The following is a 19,341-nucleotide window of genomic DNA, read 5'->3' on the forward strand; positions in this document are numbered from 1 at the left end:
CAGGGCTGCATTTCAAATTGATTCCTCCCCTCCCTGCTGAATTAGAATACATTTGCATTCTCTTACTTCTCTTCCTACCCTAAGGCTGAGGTGAGGGGTGTGTACTTTAGTTCAGAGTATGCAGCTGAAGCAACTGTCACAGCTGAAGCTGATTGTCACACTTGCGCTTTGATTTGCATTTGCTGCACCTACAGTGGCTGATGTGGCCCAAAGGAAGAGTCAGCATTTGACTTGGTGCAGTCTGCTGTGGGCACAGGGGCCAAGCATGTATTTTAACAAGCAATGCACAGCTGGTTTGTGCCTTGCTTAGAGGGCAGCTAAGCTATGAATTGGGCTGCTTCAGTGGGGGCATTCTTTTTGTTTTATCCTCTGGAGACACTCTGGCATCATCCTCTGGGGCATTCATCTTGTCTTCCAGAGGGACTTTGGCACCTCCTTCTTAAGATTACCATGCTAGTTAAGGTAACTGCAAGATTTTTAATCTGCTCAGATCAAAGAGTTCTGCTAAAGTTGCTGTTCTTGAGAGTCCATTTCTTTGCAGTTTGATCGATCCCACCATGTGATCAGTACACTATGACTGCTGTGTAGATAGGAAGGCAACAGTCATCATCACTTACTTATGGGAATTAGTTTTAGAAGTAGTGAGACTTTTTCATCAAATACTACTTAGGAGTTTTACTGCCTTGTGTAAAAGGTGGTCTTACAAGAGATGGCTTAGGATGGAGAGGCTCCCTGTACAAAGTGCATGTGCTACTCATGTGAGGCTTTATGTGCCCATTGCTGCGCTCAGCTCTGCTCGTGTAGCGCTGCACTGCTGGCTTGTGCGAACAGAACTTACTGAACAAACTCATTTATGCTGGCAGCTACTTCTGTACTACCAGGCAGCAGAGAAATTCAGTTCTTGGTCTGTATGTTTATAAGCCAATGCCACACCCAGCTTTGTGCACTTTATGCCCATAAAGCAGGGATCCAGGAGCAAAGATCCTCTGGAGAAGGTGTTTGCTTTCCATATAAATAAAAATCCGACCCAAAGTTCTTCAGGTGGTCATTGTGTTTATTAGCTATCTGCAGGATTTGCTATGATGTTGGAGATGGCATACTTCCTCAAGTTCTTTATTCAGAAAAGCAAGGTGTCTTGCGACCTAAAATAATGAAAATATTTTATTACAAAGTAAAGTTCTTTGCACTATAAACCTTCAGGCTCTTGTGCAGCTATCCTAATCTTCTTCCTTTCCTAGACTAATGCTAAGAAATATCTTGCCCTAAAACAGAATGAAGCTCTTCCTGAAGGAATTCATTTTGGGAGTTACTGCCACAATCACCAAATTAACATTTGCTAGGATTTGTTCAAAATAACAGTAATAAAATTTGTATCCAACTGTGATAGTCTGAGACACTGATAACAATATACTGTGTTGCTTTTAACAGGCACACTTGTATAAAGTCCAAAATCTTGAAAGCTAATTGTAATAACTTTGACAGTACAGATCATGCATTTCAAAATGTAAAGATCAAACCCATCATATGTCTCACACATGAAGAAGATGGAAGTAAATAGTATGACAATTTTAAGCACTTAATACTCTACAGTGCAAGACTTTTCCTGCTGGAATAATGTCTTGCCCAACTTGGAACCTTTCATTCAATGCTCTCAACACATTACAGTGGGAATTGAAAACTGTTTTGAGGCTGTTTCAATAATCTCGCCCTGTCACTGTCTCTTTTCTATCTATAGAAGTGTATATATTGATAAATATATATAATTATGTATATAAATTGTTGTGTTATAGATATATAAGACCAGCAGTTGCTCTTGCAGTTTTTCTTTTTTATACTTTAAACATACATTCAGTGACTGCATGACTACTGAAACTGAAGTATCAATTGAGGGGACACCTCCCTCCAACACATCATGGACATGTACAATAAAGGGAACATACCTCACTCACTGAGTGCTCCCAGGATGAATCACAATGGCTGCCATTTGCCTGGACATCTAAGATGATATTAGGAATCCAATTTCCTGGAACAATGATGAAGCTAGTGATCACTTTACATTGAATGAACAAGGAAAAAGGTAAGTGGGGATGTGAGTTGTTTAGGTATAGATAATTCTGCCTTCGGTCCTGACAGAATTTCTATTATTCCTTAAAAAATAATAAAAAAGGATCATATAGGGGCTTTCTGAATGAATTATTTGTATTTCTATTAATTGCATATTTGAGAAATATTTATCTATTTAGTGTGTTTGTTCTCTTTGAGTCTTTTTGGAAAGATGTGGTTTTTGATTTCTGAGCAAAGACCGCAACAGCAACCGCAGCATCTGCTGTAATTTCTCAACCATCACAGTTGTGCTGCTTGCAGATACAGGGCATAATGAAAATTAGGAAAGGTTATTCAAGATCTCTTTTGATGCTGATGGTAAAAACCTCTCCCCAGATGAGACAGTACTAGAAAATGGTAAGGCTTGAATGTACCTTTCGCTGGAAAGTGTCCCAAAGCTAGTGTTAAGTTTCAGGTATAAAAGCACCTGTGCCTTGGCCTTGCTGTCATTCTGCCTTGGACTAAGACCTGCAGCTTTATCAAAGTGAGAAAAGTCGTTTTTTGTAGAGCAGCAAAAGTAAGATTTTATCCAAGCATTGCTGAGAACTGCACTCTGGGCCTGTTGGTAGCTGGACTGATGGTATGGGTTCACCTTGCACTGCCCAACAGCTGACATATGTTGAGGCCTAAGAAAGAGCGAGCCAGTCTTTATTTTTTTGCATCTCAGAGCCTGTTGTGGAGCTAAAAGTATGGGATTGTGTTGTACAAATGAATTAATTTAAGGAGGTGTCAATCTCTATGGTGTTTAATTACATGACTGTTAATATTTGGTTTAACCAACTCTGTTTACCTGTAATATCCTTATCCTTACCTTTCTTACTTGTTCTGCTGGCATGATCTAGTGCAGCCTTCCTAAGTTTCTGAACATATCGTAAGACTCCTGTTAGTGGTATCCGTTTATCATTTTCATATGCCGTGATAAAAACTGAAGGATAACACTGAGGTTAAAAACCAAAACCAGTTAAACACTTGACAATTGGTTTTTCTCACAGAGTAACAAATTTTTTTCTTACTGTACAACGTGTTAGGATTTATCTAAAAACATGTATTACATAATTACTTAAAAAACCTCACTTTTATCACTAACTGCAAAAAACCATTTTGGTCTGAAAAATTACTTCGTAGTAGGGGATTATCTACTTGCAAAAGGTCATCAAAAACATCCTCCTCCCACTGGTATAAATCTGATAATTGCAAAAAAAACCCGGAGTAGTAGTCATGGAATGGTTCACCTTAGAACAATAGCTGAGCTTTATTTTTGCTATCTTTCTGCAGAGAAAAAGTTGGTTTTTTAAATAGTAAGATTTTACTTAATCAAGCTATGTAACACAGCTAACACATTATTTCAAATAAAGAAAGATTTCCCCTGAGATGACAATGTCAAAGCTATAGCTCCTTTTCCATTTCGGTGTTTGACTCTTAGAAGGTATTAAATCAGTTGAAAATATTGCCTTCCTTCTGTGACAAAGTCTGCAAAACCCAGTAGAACAACAGAAAGCCCCCACAAAAGGAGAAGATATTTTGCATGTTGAGGTTTGTTATATCATAGAGTAATCTATTACTTCCTGGGAGTCCTAAAGTTTTGAAATATACTGATTATTTAGGAGAAGGCATTCGGTTAATCTCAGTAGTCACTTGTGACTCCAAATATTGCTAAGATTATTACAGAAATAATTCATATTGGAGGGTTTTTTTAAATTTGTTATCCACTTTTTGTTTTCTGCAAAAAGCTGTAAATCACTACACTTTATTACTGTAGTATTCCACACAGAAAGCATAGTTTTACCTGTGGCTTAATATTCTGGTATGGACAATAGCTTTTGATATACTTCATACATTTTTCATCTTCTAATGGATTTCCCCATTCTTCTTGTTCCTCAATTGTCAGTGGGAGATGAGTTTTCATCATTGTATTTAGAACATCTACAAAAGGAGCCTTAGAAGTCATGAAAAGAAAAAAAAGTTGGCAAATAGGACAGAGGACCTTGAATGCCTGAGTCAATGTGTTCTCAAACAAATGAAGAAAGTGAATTTTGAATTGGAATGTTTCTAATTCAGAAACTGGTAGAATGAAACAGAAAATACAGCTTAATGTTATAATCCATAAAAGGTCTGCAGCACCTCACCTGTAAAACCATGGCTCTGATCAGTTCTGGATCAGTGTTGCACAGGGCTCCTGCAAGAACTCCTCCAGCACTGGCAGCTGCCAGTGCTGTGTGTTTTGGCTGAGAAAACCCCAGTTCGTGCAGCAGCATGATGCAAGCCTTAAGGTCATGGAGACCTTTGAGTTTATTATGCTGACATCCATCTTTGTGCCAGCTAAGGCCTAGCTCTCCTCCACCCCTGAAATTTAAAGAAATTCGAGTTTGAGTCTCTCTGGAAAATATTACACGGCAAAGCTTCAGATAATGAAAGAGCAGCAGCAGCCACGGAGTTGCAAAACCATAGTTTGCCTTCCTAATTAACTCTTATTTTCTCTATTTTTATCTTTACCCTCAGTTATGGCTAAAAGACACAACATGAAGACAAAATAAATCCATGCATGATGATTGGTGAAAATACTAACTCTCTAAGGGCACTCCATGCCTTTTTGTGCTCGTGTCCTGGAACTCGCAGAGAAAGCACCACTTTAGGACACTGTCCTTTGTAGGCAATAAAAAAATCAGACAATAATATTATCTTTCTACACAAGAAACTATTAGAACATCTAAAACATTTTCAATACTTACATCACTAACACTAGCATTTATTCAGAACAGTAAAACAGTATTTCTCAGCTCCACAGCAGACTCAGGATTTGAATTCTGCATAGCTTAAATTCTGAGACTGTTAGAAAGGTGGGTTTGGGGGTTTTTTTCCCCTAGTTTTTGAATTTCAAATACTACTTGAAATGTTAACATTTTGAAATATAGGATTACAGAATGAATTTATATTTATTTCTACACAACCACAATTTGGTTCTAAGCCACCTGAAGCTTCCTTTTCTGGTTTCAAGTTTAAAATTAATTAACTGATTAGTCTGCCATCTTTGGATGAAAAACCCATCTTCACCTAAGACTGACTTGCATCTTAAGATACTTAGTGGGGCAGAAGGAAGAATAGCACAGTGCTTGTCACTTGAGTAGAGCAGATATATTTGTATGCTGAATTTGTTTTGGGCCGGGTGTTTCAAACAATTACGCATTTCCCCCACTTCATTTCCTTCCCCTAAAGTGACTCTTTTGTTGTCTTCCTTACATACTTACCTCAGTGAAAATGTGAAGCCTATTGTTCATGCTGGTTTTAGAAAACTGGTAGATTTGTAGCTAATCTGGAGACAGAGGATTTAGCCAATAAAAGAGCAAGAGATGTGGGTTAAATGCTTAGTTGCTGCTGTAGAAGGCAAATGGTTTTCAGAAGACATAGACTGATCACTAGCACACAGTGCCCTCAGAAAGAGAGGGAGGTAACATGTCGCTGCAATTTGAACATGTTATCAATGTTTTTCTTGAGCAAAGATGAGACAAGAGGTAATGAGACTTCAAAAGATTGAAAGTTACGTACAGCCATCCTGTAGATTTAAGAAACCCAAATGCAATATGTGCTCGTCTTCTTTTTCCCTGAGGTAAATTTATGTTAAAAAAATCTACAAAGAGATGAATAATTACATATAGCTACATGAAAAAATTTTCTCTACATCTTCAGTTGCACATCAAGAAATACCTGTATATCCTGCAGATTAAAATCTTAATTCCATTTTATATTTGACTTACCTAACATGGCAATATGCTAATATCCAACCCTCTTCAATTAACATCAGCTTCTCTTCTTTAAAGCTCATGTTCAAATCTATGCCATAAGCTCCGTATACATGAACTAGAAGTGGCTTCCTGTGTAGCTCTTCAGAATTCATATTATGAAAAACTGTAATTGGCACCAAAGTTTCATCCTGGAAAAGGAGTATTTTTACAATAAGGGACATTGCAGAAATCTCAATGACACATGGCAATGAAAACTTCAATTATTTATTTTAAAATGTGTTTTTTTGATTACAGTAATTTTTTTTCACTTAGAATATTCAAAGCACTCTTGAAAAATAAAGCACGAGACTGAACCTCTGCTGTGTGGGCAGAGTATAAATTCATTTAAGTGCAACACCTGAGGAGTTTTTAAACTACCAAAGCACCCGAGTCTTCCTTCCCCCTTTAACACCAAGAATATATGTTATTAACAAAATAGTTTACCACTTACCACAGTACAAACTCTTTATTAACATCTCCAAATTTTTAAACTCAGGCTGTTAAAACTTTCCTTTCTTGATCTACATCGTGCAGCTGGCTGGGGGGAGCTCTTTTCAACAGAGCATCTTTTTAATTTATCATGCAGAGTACAATACCATACATCAACCAGCAATTCTAACTTATACTATACTAAGATCCTTGACTCATCGTATGCTGTTATCTCCTCTGGCATAGCCAGGTTAATGGAAAAAAAAAATCACGACTCTTTCTTGTTCTTCTCTATAGCACTGAAGAAAACACCCACTGTTTAGTAACTATAGCACCAACTGCTCTTTACATTTTTTAATCTCTATTCCCTGCCAAATGCACTTTCTTTAAATGGGTGGGGAGGAAGCAAAGAATAAAAGGAAAGGGAAAGGACTGAAAAAATCTTACCTTGCTTTTAGCTAGTAAACGTGTAGTGTGACAATTCGTAATAATTGGTACCTCTTGCACAGCTTGTTCAATGAGATTATTTTCTTTAAATGAATATGCAAAACGTTTAGGGGGGTGTACTGGGGAGGACAGCTGAAAATAGCAAGTGCTGGTGGTATGTTCAGGATGAGATTCCAATTCAAATTCACAGGCCCACGTAGGTAGCTGAGAAAACACGGCATTTTAAGTGAGACCCTTACACTGCTGCTGAAAATTTTGCTTAGTGTGTCCTTCAGAGGAAAAGGCTTTGGATATTAACTATTATCTTTAGTTTGTATGTAGCACAATCTGTATTTCTTTTAAATTCAGTAGTGAAAGAGTCAAAAAGTGACAGACTGGTGAACTTTTCCCCTGAGGCCATTGGATAAAGTTCAACAATGAAATAAAAAAGAAAAACAAATTCAAATTCAGTTTAAAATGGGCATTAATGCAGATTCTATTTTTTTAAAACTGAATCAGTATTTGAAATGATTCCTCATTAGTTTTTATTTTTTAGATCCTATTTCTCATTGCATTTCCAGTTCCACTTCAACATGTTATGCAGCCAAGTCCATGTCAGTTGTTATGCTTTTACTGTGAGTTAGCTCAGTAATGCTAAGCCACTGAAAACCCCTGCCTCTTAACTTTGTTCCTAGTGCCAGCCATTGTGAAGAACAAAACCTTTTCCTGGCACATTCACCCTCAGATACTTACTGTTATTATATTTAAGGTTTTTAACTCTGCTAAGAATGAAAGAAATCAAGATTCATTCTTTGAGAGCAGCAGGGACATAGCCAAACCCTTTGCCAGACCATTACTTACTCGGGTTAAGTTGTTAGAGACTTCCGAAATGGCAGCAAAAGTCCAAGTTCTCCCGAGTAACTGCAGACCCTTTCTGAATAAATAAACTAACATCATTTTTAAAAATGAAGATTTTGGAGACCATACAGTGTACTTTCTTGAAAGCCTTTTTCTGTTGCACTTTTACAGAATGTGGCATTGGCAGCTTGTTGCAATAAACTTGTAAGTAGTTCAGATTGTATTTTTCAGACAAACAAATCAATTATTTCATCTGAATGGTCTCCAGAAATCATGGGTTTGAATTGAGTCACTTTGGTTTTAATCCACAAGTATGTAGCAAGAACTTGAGAAGGGAAGAAATACTTTGCACCAATTGTACTGTAATGTCAACTCTTCCCATTTATTATGGCACAGTGTCCATACTTGTCTTCTGAACGTTCCTCTAATCTTTTTTCTGTTGGAGGGCCAGGCTTATTTCCTTGCTTACACCAATGTGTGTAACCAAAAATAGGTCCAGTAAAACTAAGTAGAATGTTTAGGGAATCAAGTCCTATTTTACATAAGAAATCAGCTGTATTGTAAAGAGGCTGACTGTAGTATATTGAAGAAAGAACTGACTCATAAGAGAGCTGCTCTTTAACTTTGCTGCAGTAAGCCACCACATGAAATCCTGAAGAACAGCCACAGGTAAATACAATTACTCATAACAACAAACTTTGCTGTATTATACTTTTCAAACCACTTTTACTTTTAGAATTTATCTTTGCTTTCATTATAATGCTATGTTAAAAAAATTAAATAGTGCTGGAAAAATATGCTGCTTAAGCCAAATAAAACTTACCTTTATTGACTGAACTGAGTGTGAAACAAAAGAAATCACATTTAGGTAAAGATGACCAGCGTTCTTCAGGAACATAATACAGTCATCACTGAACATCTCAAAGTCTACTAGCTTTGTTTTCTTTTCCAGTGCATAAACTAACTGCCAGTTCTCCTTGCCGCTGGAAGCTACTGGTGCCTTCATCAGCTATAAAAATAAAATAAACAACTTTGTATTACTAAGAGATAATAAGAGTTACAAATTAGAGGTACAGGCATATAGGGGATCTCTTAGAGTGTTTTTATTGAATAAAATACTCATTTGTATCGGGGGTGTTGGCCTGACTAAAACTGGAGGTTTTTAAACTCCCTTTACTTAGGCAAAATGGAAGAACGATTCAGTAAGATTTGGAGAAGATCAAGTCTCAAAGGTTAATCTACAGAAGATTTTAATGCAGTAAGTGCTTTCAGCATGGCCAGCAGAATTGTAGGTAGGTTGATTATACAGACCGAGATCACCAACTTAAATTTCAATATAGGGGACATGACTGTTAAAGCATAATCATTTCTTGATGCTGTCAAAGGAGTTAGAATCAAACTGGCATGCTACAGGCAAGACTTCCTGTCGCACTATCACTCTTTTCAATCCATGTGGCTCTCTGTGTAATTCTCAAATTATTTCGGTAAGCTGTGAAGCACAAAATGAAAATTCAGCCTTACTATTTCTATATGATCTGAAGTAGGGATCTGAATGAATCCCGTGACTCTAATTATCAGTTAAAATTACCTTATATTCTGCAGGTTCTCCATATGTAGTAAGAATATATAACTCATCATTTCTATGCTCGATGTGGTAAATGACCCCTTTTGTTCGTGCTTGTACAAGTGCAGGTAATGCAAAAGGATTCCTGCAGTCAACCAGCCAAACTTCTGAGGTTGTCTTGCTGTTGCTGTTGATAGTGAGAAAACGCCTGTCTTTCGTGAGATAAATGTCTACAAAGAATCTGTAGGGAATAATTAGAAAAAAAAAAGCCTAAATTTGATTAGTATTTTAAAAATGCATGTTGTTTCAGAATCATGGCCTTTCACCCGCAAGGTAAAAAAAAACATGCCTGTAAGTAGGCTGGAGAAATTTCAGGCTACGTGACTCCCAAACCCACTTCTGCTGCATTTATCCTGGGATTCAAAAACCTGCAATCTTGTGTGCGGAACCTGAAATCTGAAAAGAAAGCAGCTCAGTTGCTGCCCAACTGAATTCAGGTTTTTGCATCACTGTGACAGACTGGAAGCTTATTGATCTATATGGGCTTTAAAATTCAGACAAAATGAAGAACTTTTTATTGAGCTTGTAACCCTAATTTTTTAAAAATAGTAATAGATAATGAAATTAAAATTAATAAAGGACATCATGTGGGAACAGCAATAACAAAAGAGCTGTTATAAAGATAAATTGATAAAATGTCTGTTTTCTGCTGACCTAACTTGGAAGCAAATAAGACAAAAAGTACTGTTTTTAAAAAAAATGAGACAAGATGGACAGTGTTGCAGTGATAAAGCTGGAAACTAGGAACTGTTTTTGGAAGTGTCTAAGAAACCAGGAATTATCTACTGGTTTTAAATGCCTCTAAAATTTAGAAATAGAAAACAATGATAACCACTGGTTGCATGCTAGTATTAGAGAAGTTCAGGCTGAAATTCAGATTCAAATTTCTGTGAGTCATCCTAATTAACTGGAATGTCGCATCTTGAGACACTGCAGTTTCTTTGGCATTTTGAATCTTTAAGACTGATGTCTCTAAAAGCAAAGCTGTCGATCACGAAGATCCAGATTTCATCAAGAAATTGCAGGGTTGAGGACCGTAATTGGCATCATACAGATCAGATACATGACTGCAATAATGATATCTCTAGAATTCAAAATTGACTGATGAAGGAAAGGATGCTTTAGATAGCATTTTCAGTGCCTTTAATTATTTGCAGGTGGAGAACTCCAATTTTTTTGTACTATTGTTTCCTCTAATTGCACTCTCTTGACATCTTTAGGAGAACAGGCACAGAGAGGGGTCTAAAGTCTACAAGAAATCAGCTTCCTGCCTCTCTAATACCCATGAATTTGGCAGGAATGTGGCACTGCATTCAGTAGAGATTCCAACAGTTCATCTCTGCTGACCCTTACATCTAAGAGGGTCAAGCTGAAATGCAGGTTACACTTCTCCCCAGGGCCTCTGACCTTGATATGACAATTTTTTTTAATCCTTGTAGCTTTTGTTTTTTAAGGAAGTCAAGAAATTTTCCACTTCTAAAAAAAAATACTTGATTGCAATAGAAGAGCTGGTGAGATGTAGAATGGAACTGCTCAGTGGCAGTACAAAAGAATGTCTTGCCATCTCTGCTGAAGAAGTAAGTTCAGCTATGAGCTGCAATAACACATGACCCTTTAGAGTAAGTTTCTAGTAGATTTACTGTAATGACTGTGACCTTCAGAATTATGCCAATGGTTTCCCTGTGGGGAAGTGTCAGGTTAATGGAACTTGATTTTCCAAAACTATGCATCAAATGCAGCTGGAATAAAAGGATCTTATTTACTCCAGCTCAGTTGCAGATTTTTTTTCCCATATGAAAGTATAATTGAAATTTCTTTATTGAATATGTAACTTGAATTAAGGATAATCACAAACATTTACAGAATGCTGTATAAATCTACCACACTCTGCATGGTTGAAAAACTAGTTCTGCACTCTTTAGCAAAGAGCCTTCTTGTCTTCCTAAACCACTGCTTAAAGAAAGGTTATTGAGAGGGTATTCAGTCAACAATAGTTCTGTCTCTGGGAATGCTGTAATGATTTTGTTCATCCATTACCCAGAGCAAGGATTAGCCTGAACTTCTGTGTGTTTTTTTTTTTTAAAGATGTATCAGACATCAATAGCAGAGAAAACAAAATGAAATCTACTGTCTGATTTACCCTGTATGAAACTGTCACACATTCATTAAAGGACACCCTGACCTGAGAGTGACCTTGACATTTATAAACTCAATTGAACTCGTGAGGTAACAGAGGAAAGTTAAATCTCTGTTGATCACATATCAAAAGGAGAACAGAGCACATTCACAGACTGTATAAGGCTCTACTGACAGTGGAACACAACTTAAAAATGCATTTTACCATTTGAAATATGATATGGAACACTTTCTGAAGCAGTTATATTATACATATAAAACACTCTAAAATATGTAAAGGACTTGTTATATTTCTAGGTAAGTATTACCTTGCATCTTGTTCTGTATAAACTAACTTAGTATGTTTCTGATAAGTGAAAGTGGTCATAAACACATTCTGGCATTTAAGGTTCTTCTGAGTTGTGTAATACAGAACATCATTTGCAGCCCATTCTGGAAAAAAAAGACAAATGCATATCAAATTTGGAACAGCGGATACTATTACTGAGAGAAAATGGAGATCATGGACATTGGACCCAATGCTGAAAAAGGTGGGTTGCAGCTGACATGAACTGAGGACAGCATTTCTACATCCTGCAGGGACTGGGGTAAGCTACAAAAAGCTTTTTCCCGTGTTTTCTTTGAACACCACACATCAAGTATCTCATAACATATTAAAAAAAAAAAGGCAGAGGACAATGTTATGGGGCCCAGTAACAGGAAGCTCTTGACCCTGTGGGGGTTCTGGAGGTAACAGGAAAATAGAAAATATGTGGCTGTTTAAAACTGAAGAGAGAAACAGAGGTTTACATGGAGTCAGCGAGATAATAAAGACAGCATAAGCTCTGCACTGCTGCATGTGACTGCACGCAAACCATTCAGAGAAAAGAGATGATGCATGTGCCCTGTGGGTACTGCTGAGATAAAAATTCTCCAGTTTTCTATGCCTGTATATGTGTTCACCAACATTAGAGATGTACAAATACAGGAACCTTGTTGTTCTGAAGTTCAGTAATCTGACTGATCCAGCCACATTACTGCTATCTCTGTTGCTCCTACAGCCACCAGAATAACATTTAACACTTATGCTTTAAAAAGTTATTGTATGTTGCCTTATATATAAATACTTTATATATAAATAATATAATATAAATAATTTTCAATACAAAACCTGGGGAAGTACCACACTGAAGCAACACAAACAATTTGCTATCTGAAAAGTGACGTGGCTCCCAAGTGCACAGGTAGCTGAGGGTTCCCTAAGAAGACAAGGCTTTAGAAAGGAAATCCAAATTCTTCTATAGCCTAGCATTTAAGAAATCAAGATGTAAATTTTCAAGAACTTCCGTTTCTCTCCCTGCTATTGCATCTCTCTCAGTACAAGCACATACTTTGCAAGTGGTCATAAGACCTAATTCTCTTCCTCATGATTGACACACCCCTGTACTTCATGATACGTCTGTACCTCATTCACACCTGACTAAATTTACAAAAGTAGGGTAATCTCTACAATTCTGATAGTCATCTTTCGTGCTTTTATTATCTGCCATAATCTGTCATACCTACTGTGGACCTGTTGGTCCAGATTCTTCTGGACCTAGATAGATGTTCAAATCAAGTATCTGGCAAATTTGCAGGCTCAGTTTTCAACAGGCATTTTAATCTTCAGTTGTGCAAACATAACACTAAATTCTTGCTGCTCTTCATTTTTATAACTAGGAAATTTTACCTAGATTTTAGTTTTTCGCCCTGCCTAGGCAAATTGCTTTCTGTACTATATAAATTTGATGACATCCAAAAATATAATCCAAAATACAAGATGTGGAACACTGTATACATACTATTATACTCTTTCTGCTATATTCTTTTAACATACTATAAAAAAAGAAAGATTTCCCATTTGCTTCAGTTTACCTTTGCTTATTTTAAGAGCAGTGTAAACCTCTGTAATCTATTCTGAAAGACTGGCTGACTTCACTGGCCTCTGAACTGTGATCCACATCCGAGATTCCAGTTGAAATTCCAGCTGATACCCAACAGTAGGTGGTACTTTCACACTTTTTCAGCAAAGCCAATTGTCTACAGCTATCAATGACTTCACTTGTAGCTGTAATAGTTTATCAAGTAGAACATTTCTCAAAAAAATCACAAACAGTTATGTCAGTAAATTTTTAAAGCAGCATATTGAATTCAATAGAAAAAATGATATCTATGACTGTTCTAACACGTATAAATGATTGCTTTTACAATGAAGGAAAACTTGTATCAAGAAAGCAGTCCCTTTCACCCACATCAGATAACTTGTAATTGTGCAGTGTGAAAGAAATCATAAATAAGAAACAATTCAACAGCTATAGGATTAAATGCTGCCTACTTTTTTTTTTAATATTTTAATATTATTTGTAGACTAAGAAAAATGTTGTGTTAAAAGCTGGTGGGATCCACAGGATATTTATAAGCAACTTACCAAAGCTAAATACACTTGGAATTACTTTTTTCACAACAGGAAAATGACCAAGTTTCATAATAACGCAGGTTGCTTCTTCAGAACTTTCACTTTTTAAGCTGATGGCCATGTACATCTGATCTGGTGAAATTCTGATTCGTTGAATAAAGGCATCAGAAAAGCCAAGATCGTCAGTGCTGAATAAAATGTCAACATTTCCTTCATCTACATAAAAAAAAAGGCAAAAAATCCTGTAACTAAGACACTGTCAAAATGAATGGTCGTTGTTAATGCCTGTATTTAACAAATCTGCCTGCAATATTCACAAGCATACTACTGGAATTTATCAACACCACAAAACTGTCTTGCAAGATACTTGCAAATGCACTTCATAAAACTAAACAAAAAATTCTACAGTTCCAAAAAAAAAAAAAAAGTCCTGTAGTTATTACTAAAAATATTTTAAAAGTGTAGATCCTGGCTTCTAGTAAACATATTGAATTTTACAGCTCAGATAGCAAAAGTGTGCTTGTTTTCAATAAATACAATTAGTAATTTTTTTCCACCCCCTCAGAAATACAAAAGCATGAATGCTTTTTTCTGTTTTCAAAATGTTTAATTAGGGCTATGAAAAGAAGTGACTTCTCTCTTTCCTCTCCAGCAACTTGCCTTAGTATCAATATATACTATTCTCTAACCATCTTCACCTCCCCTTTTCAGATTCAAGATTCTAGAATTATTAATCAATCATTAAAGAATTGTATAAAAGTATTTTTAGTTATTTTGAGAAACAGAGAAGCTCAGCTTTAATGTAACAAAAGAACACTAAGTGATATATGTACAACATTTTTAAGAATCCTACTGTATTAGGAAGATAAATCCCTTACCATCATCTGCTTTTGAAAGAAATATGCAGCCGTTCTCTTCAAAGTACACATTCTCTCCAAACCTCATCTGTTCAATACAAAACAAGCATGTTTCAAGTCCAACATATAGTTAGACTATTTCCTTAGAATCCCTGTATTCAGTCATTGTTCTGTAACACAGAACTGTACCATATACAAATGACAGAATGTAGCACATATATTTGGTACTGAATAAGGAATTGCACGCATCACAAAGGTTCTTTCAAAGTTAGGGTACTAAAGCTTCCTCTACCTGCTTTAAATTTAACAAAAGCCTCAGATCACTGCAATTCTCTTGCAACTTACAATGTCTTGTATTCTTTATGCAAAAGTCAGATGATTATTGTATCTTTACTTGCTTTTGCCTATGGAGAAATTAAGGTAAATTCCCTATCATAACAGGAATAAGCTGTTCTAAACACATGCTGCTACTACCCACAATTATTAAAATATTCAAAACTTCTACCATAAAGTAATCAATAAACGAGCATTTTATCAAAGGAATGGCTTCACTGCTTTTTATTTGCAGTTAACAATGGGAAATGTATTTTTTGCCACTTACCCTTGGGCTTTCTGAATTGAATGTGTACTTGTTGTGAAATTCTTCTAGTTTTTCTTTGATTCTCTTTGTCATGGGTTTGTATATTGGTGAAATGTCATTCCAGTTTTCCTGCTCTGATTTCAGAAGATTCTTGTGCAAAAGCTCTGATGTTACTACGGATGTATTTTGCTTCCTTTTGGAGGAGATTCTTGTTCCTTCCTGATAAGTAAAGAAAGACAGCAATGGCTACAAGCCAGCACACTGTAGACCAGTATGAATATACTGAGGCAGTATTTCCTGAGCTACAGACCCCAAACCAACTTTGCATTATTACAACAGTATGTGCCATTAAAAAGAAAAACCACAGTTGAGTTATGTTTTTATTGTAATTCTTCCTGATCTTTTTAAGAGGCATTGTCAAACGTGCTTTACTTGACACATTTATTGAAGTCTTCTCTTCAAAATTTAGGGTACTATTAATATATGCTCTTAATTGATTATGAGTAAATATATTTGCTCTTTTTCTAGAACTAGGTTTTAGTTAATTTTTATGGAATTCTATTATTTTTCCTTCTTCACTGGTGTTCTTTCATAATTTCCTGCCTTTACAGTGTAATTTCTCATTTCCTTCCCTAGACAACAATACCATTCAAACCTCTGTCCCAGTACCTGGGAGTCCTTGTTCAGGTTCTTGCTCCACTTCCTCAAAAGTGTTAATATAAATGTTCATAAGGCACAGAATGAAGTGGAGCAGTGAACTTATATGGGTTCTGCAACAATTTTATCAGGAATAAGTTTAAGGAACTGGTTTTCCATGCTACCTCATTGCCAACAAAGCTGTCTTCTATTGTAAAAATGTTAAAAATGTGTTAAAACTGCTAGAACAATGCTAATTCCTCTTGCATGATGTGAAATCTCACTTGATCAAGTAATAAGCTTAACAACATATATTACACTACATAACAATGCACAGATCATACAGAGTAGCATTTTCTAACACTCAGTGTATGGTATGAATGTGTTGAAGCCTAAAAAGCAGCCTATGCTTTATACCCCATCCTCACTTTGCATCAAGAACTGTTGGTTTGTTCCTAGTTTTTCTTCACAAATGCATGTGAATCAAAATCTGAACATTACAAGTAGACTTTGAAGGGAAAAGAAACTATTTGCTCCATTTACCAAACTCCCTGTGAACATAAAGCACATCATTGAGGCGTTAAGAGTGTCTGTTATTGGTTCAGACCAATGGGTCTCTCTCACCTGGTACATCAAATTGGAAGCACAAGGCAAAGAAATAGTGAAAGGCCTTAGAGAACCTCTGGAGCAACTGTGCAATTGGTCAGGGTAAAGAAACTGCAGGATGCTCAAGTTGTACCACCTTCTTCCCAGTCACTGGAAAAACTGTTTTAAGAAAACACTATTCCTCAAACTAAATGTAACCAAATAAAAAACTCAGAGTGGCCATAAAGAGATACTTAGGAAAGCATAAGAATGGGACAAGCCAGATTATTTTCCTCAACAGGTATTTCCCCAGCCTTCAACAATTTTAGCTCAGGCATTTCCTGGGCTGAACGTGGTTTCTGGATATTTAAAAACTCTCTCTTGTGTATGTTTGATCTCCCCTTATACCTATTTTTCAAGCACAAGTCCTATGAGGAGAGGGTGAGGGAGCTGGGGTTGTTTAGCCTGGAGAAGAGGAGGCTCAGGGGAGACCTCATCACTCTCTACAACTCCCTGAAAGGAGGTTGTAGCCAGCTGGGGATTGATTGGTCTCTTCTCCCAGGCAACCAGCAGTAAGGACAAGAGGGCACGGTCTTAAGCTGTGCCGAGGGGAGGTTTAGGTTGGATATTAGGAAGAAATTTTTTACAGAGAGAGTAATCAGACATTGGAATGGGCTGCCCAGGGAGGTGGTGGATTCTCCGTCCCTGGAGATTTTTAAGATGAGACTGGATGTGGCACTTAGTGCCATGGTCTAGGAACCATGGCAGTGTTGGATCAAGGGTTGGACTTGATGATCTCAGAGGTCTTTTCCAACCCGGATGATTCTATGATTCTATGTAAAATTTTAGCATCCACAACTTATTTTGGCAAGTTCCACTCTTTATGAATATTTTGATGATTGCTCTCCTTTTGTTTTCAGCAATTCCCATTGTGTTTATCTGGAAATATTACACACAGCTGGTGGTCACAGTGTAGGGATATATTAAGGAGTTACTGTACACCTCCCTGCCTGGGGAAAAAACAGTAATCCAGAAACATCTACATAGCAGAGGATCTCAGTAACAATCAGTTTGCAAACATTTGCTTCAAAGCAAACAGGCATAGCTTCCCTTCAGGTGAAAACCATCTGTTTGGTATCCTGAAACCAGTGTCATAGACCAACATTTGTAACTGTGTTAGTGAAGTGCCAATGAATAAACTGAACCACACATTCTCATCCATCCAGACTTCCTATATTCTTCTTGAAACATTTGTTTACATTTAAGACACAGACTTAGGAACTGTTTATGGTGACAAATAAAAGCAATTTTAGGACAACCCCACATCCATCTGAAAACATGTTTAAGATCAAATAAACCAAAACACAAATCTTTTAAAACAGTATTTATGCATTTGCATTATGCATATAAATCAGTTTCCAGGCTGTCATACTACAGTAAACTTTTATAATACATTTAGCAAAATCTGTATTAAAAATACTGGAACAGAAGACCTAAAATTATTTCAGATTGTTTTCTGACTCTGTGCATGACAGTTTTTTTTGAAACAGCTCACAGTGGTTAAGTATGGTGTCATCAGTTTGGATATTTTGCCTCTACACTAGCTGTCCCTGCAGTTTTCTCCTGACACTTTACCTCAACATTTCTGGAAGATACCATTTTTTTTAAAAATCACTACGCCAGGAAGATCAATGAAAATGCAGCTTTACATCAAAGCAGCGCAGGAAAGTTTAACAATGGTACATGTCTTTGAATGTAAGTGATATCCTGGTATTTATCCCTCTGCACCAAATTCTCCGGGACAACTATGTTTCCTCAACATGTGAAAAGTATGGCTGGCTTCCTTAACAGATATGCCAAGGTGGTTGTTGACATCGAGTCTATACTTAAACAGCATACCTTGCAGGAAAGGAATCTCCACGGCAGGATGCTTCCAGATGGTGCGGTCCTGTGTGTGCATGTACATTCTGAACAGTTCAGGATGTGGCATTTTTTTGCTTTAATTTTACTACAAAGACATGTTGTTTGAAGATGGTTAATGCTAGAGTAGTACTTGACACGGAAGCTTAGCCCTTGGAGAAGATTTCGCAGTCCAACACAGGACATCATAACCTTCATTTCTTGATAGCCAACCTGAAATTTCTGAAAATCCCGAATTGCAGATCATTTACACTGTGTGTGAAAAAAAACGTAACATAAACTGCAGGTAGAACTTCCTCTCTCACAGAAATGATATTGATTCATTAGGTAAATCATATGAGAAGACACAGTAAAACTTTGGCTGTTTCTTATCAACTGCAGTTTAACCAGCACGTTCCTGGCGACTCAAGTTTAACTCCAGCGAAACTAGGAGGAGAATGAAAAGTGCAACTACACACCTTCAAGCGCTGAAGAACGAAACTCTGGGAGAGTTTGGAGAAGTCGAACCCCCCCGCTCCCCCATCATCCAACACCAAACCCACGCTCTCTCTCCAGAGGGTCCCTCGGCAGCAGGAGCTGACCCCGCCTGCGGGGGTCAGGCCCCACGTGTCCCGCCGGGGCAGCCGCAGCCGCCGCGCCGCGCCCCGCTCATCGCAGCGCTGTCCCTTCCCGCCGCGGGCCCGCGCAAGGACTCGCCGTGGCGCTCCCGCTCCTCCTCCCGCTCCCGCTCCGCCGGGGCTGCCCGGGATAAGATGCCCAGCCAGGCGGCAGCGCTCCCGGCTGGCGCTGCCCGCACACCAAGATGGCGGCCGGGAGCTTCAGCGGCTCAGCCGCTGATGTCAGCGCGGGGACTCGGAGCCGCGGCGGGCGGGCTGGCGCGGGCCCTGGCGCGGCTGTCTCGGGTGGCTGCGTGCCACACACAGTCCCGTGCCCGGAGGCCGCAGACGACTTGTCCTGAGGCGCGCTCCCGCGCC

At 37.7% G+C, this 19,341-nt stretch overlaps 1 protein-coding gene across 2 annotated transcripts; it reads right to left on the bottom strand.

Annotated features, from left to right (window-relative positions):
- Positions 1-1,036: 1,036 nt before the first annotated feature.
- PREPL (prolyl endopeptidase like) lies at positions 1,037-19,292 on the bottom strand. 2 transcript variants are annotated; one of them, XM_029965030.1, is made up of 15 exons: positions 19,064-19,292; positions 18,347-18,589; positions 15,248-15,445; positions 14,668-14,734; positions 13,802-14,005; positions 11,664-11,787; positions 9,184-9,400; positions 8,419-8,604; positions 6,759-6,962; positions 5,856-6,031; positions 4,230-4,446; positions 3,890-4,039; positions 2,915-3,041; positions 1,941-2,023; positions 1,037-1,142 (listed from the first exon to the last, which is right to left on the bottom strand). In XM_029965030.1, exons 2-15 carry the CDS (start codon positions 18,563-18,565, stop codon positions 1,062-1,064), a joined length of 2,253 nt encoding a protein of 750 aa, XP_029820890.1. In that variant the 5' UTR covers positions 18,566-18,589; positions 19,064-19,292; the 3' UTR covers positions 1,037-1,061. The 2 variants fall into 2 exon arrangements, 1 of the variants encoding a protein (XP_029820890.1); XR_001922277.2 differs by lacking the exons at positions 1,037-1,142; positions 19,064-19,292 and having other exon boundaries at positions 1,943-2,023; positions 2,915-3,028; positions 18,347-18,941.
- Positions 19,293-19,341: the final 49 nt, after the last annotated feature.

The sequence above is a fragment of the Manacus vitellinus genome, unplaced genomic scaffold (genome assembly GCF_001715985.3).
Source record: "Manacus vitellinus isolate BGI_N305 unplaced genomic scaffold, ASM171598v3 scaffold_8_pilon, whole genome shotgun sequence".
Taxonomy (NCBI): Eukaryota; Metazoa; Chordata; class Aves; order Passeriformes; family Pipridae; genus Manacus; species Manacus vitellinus.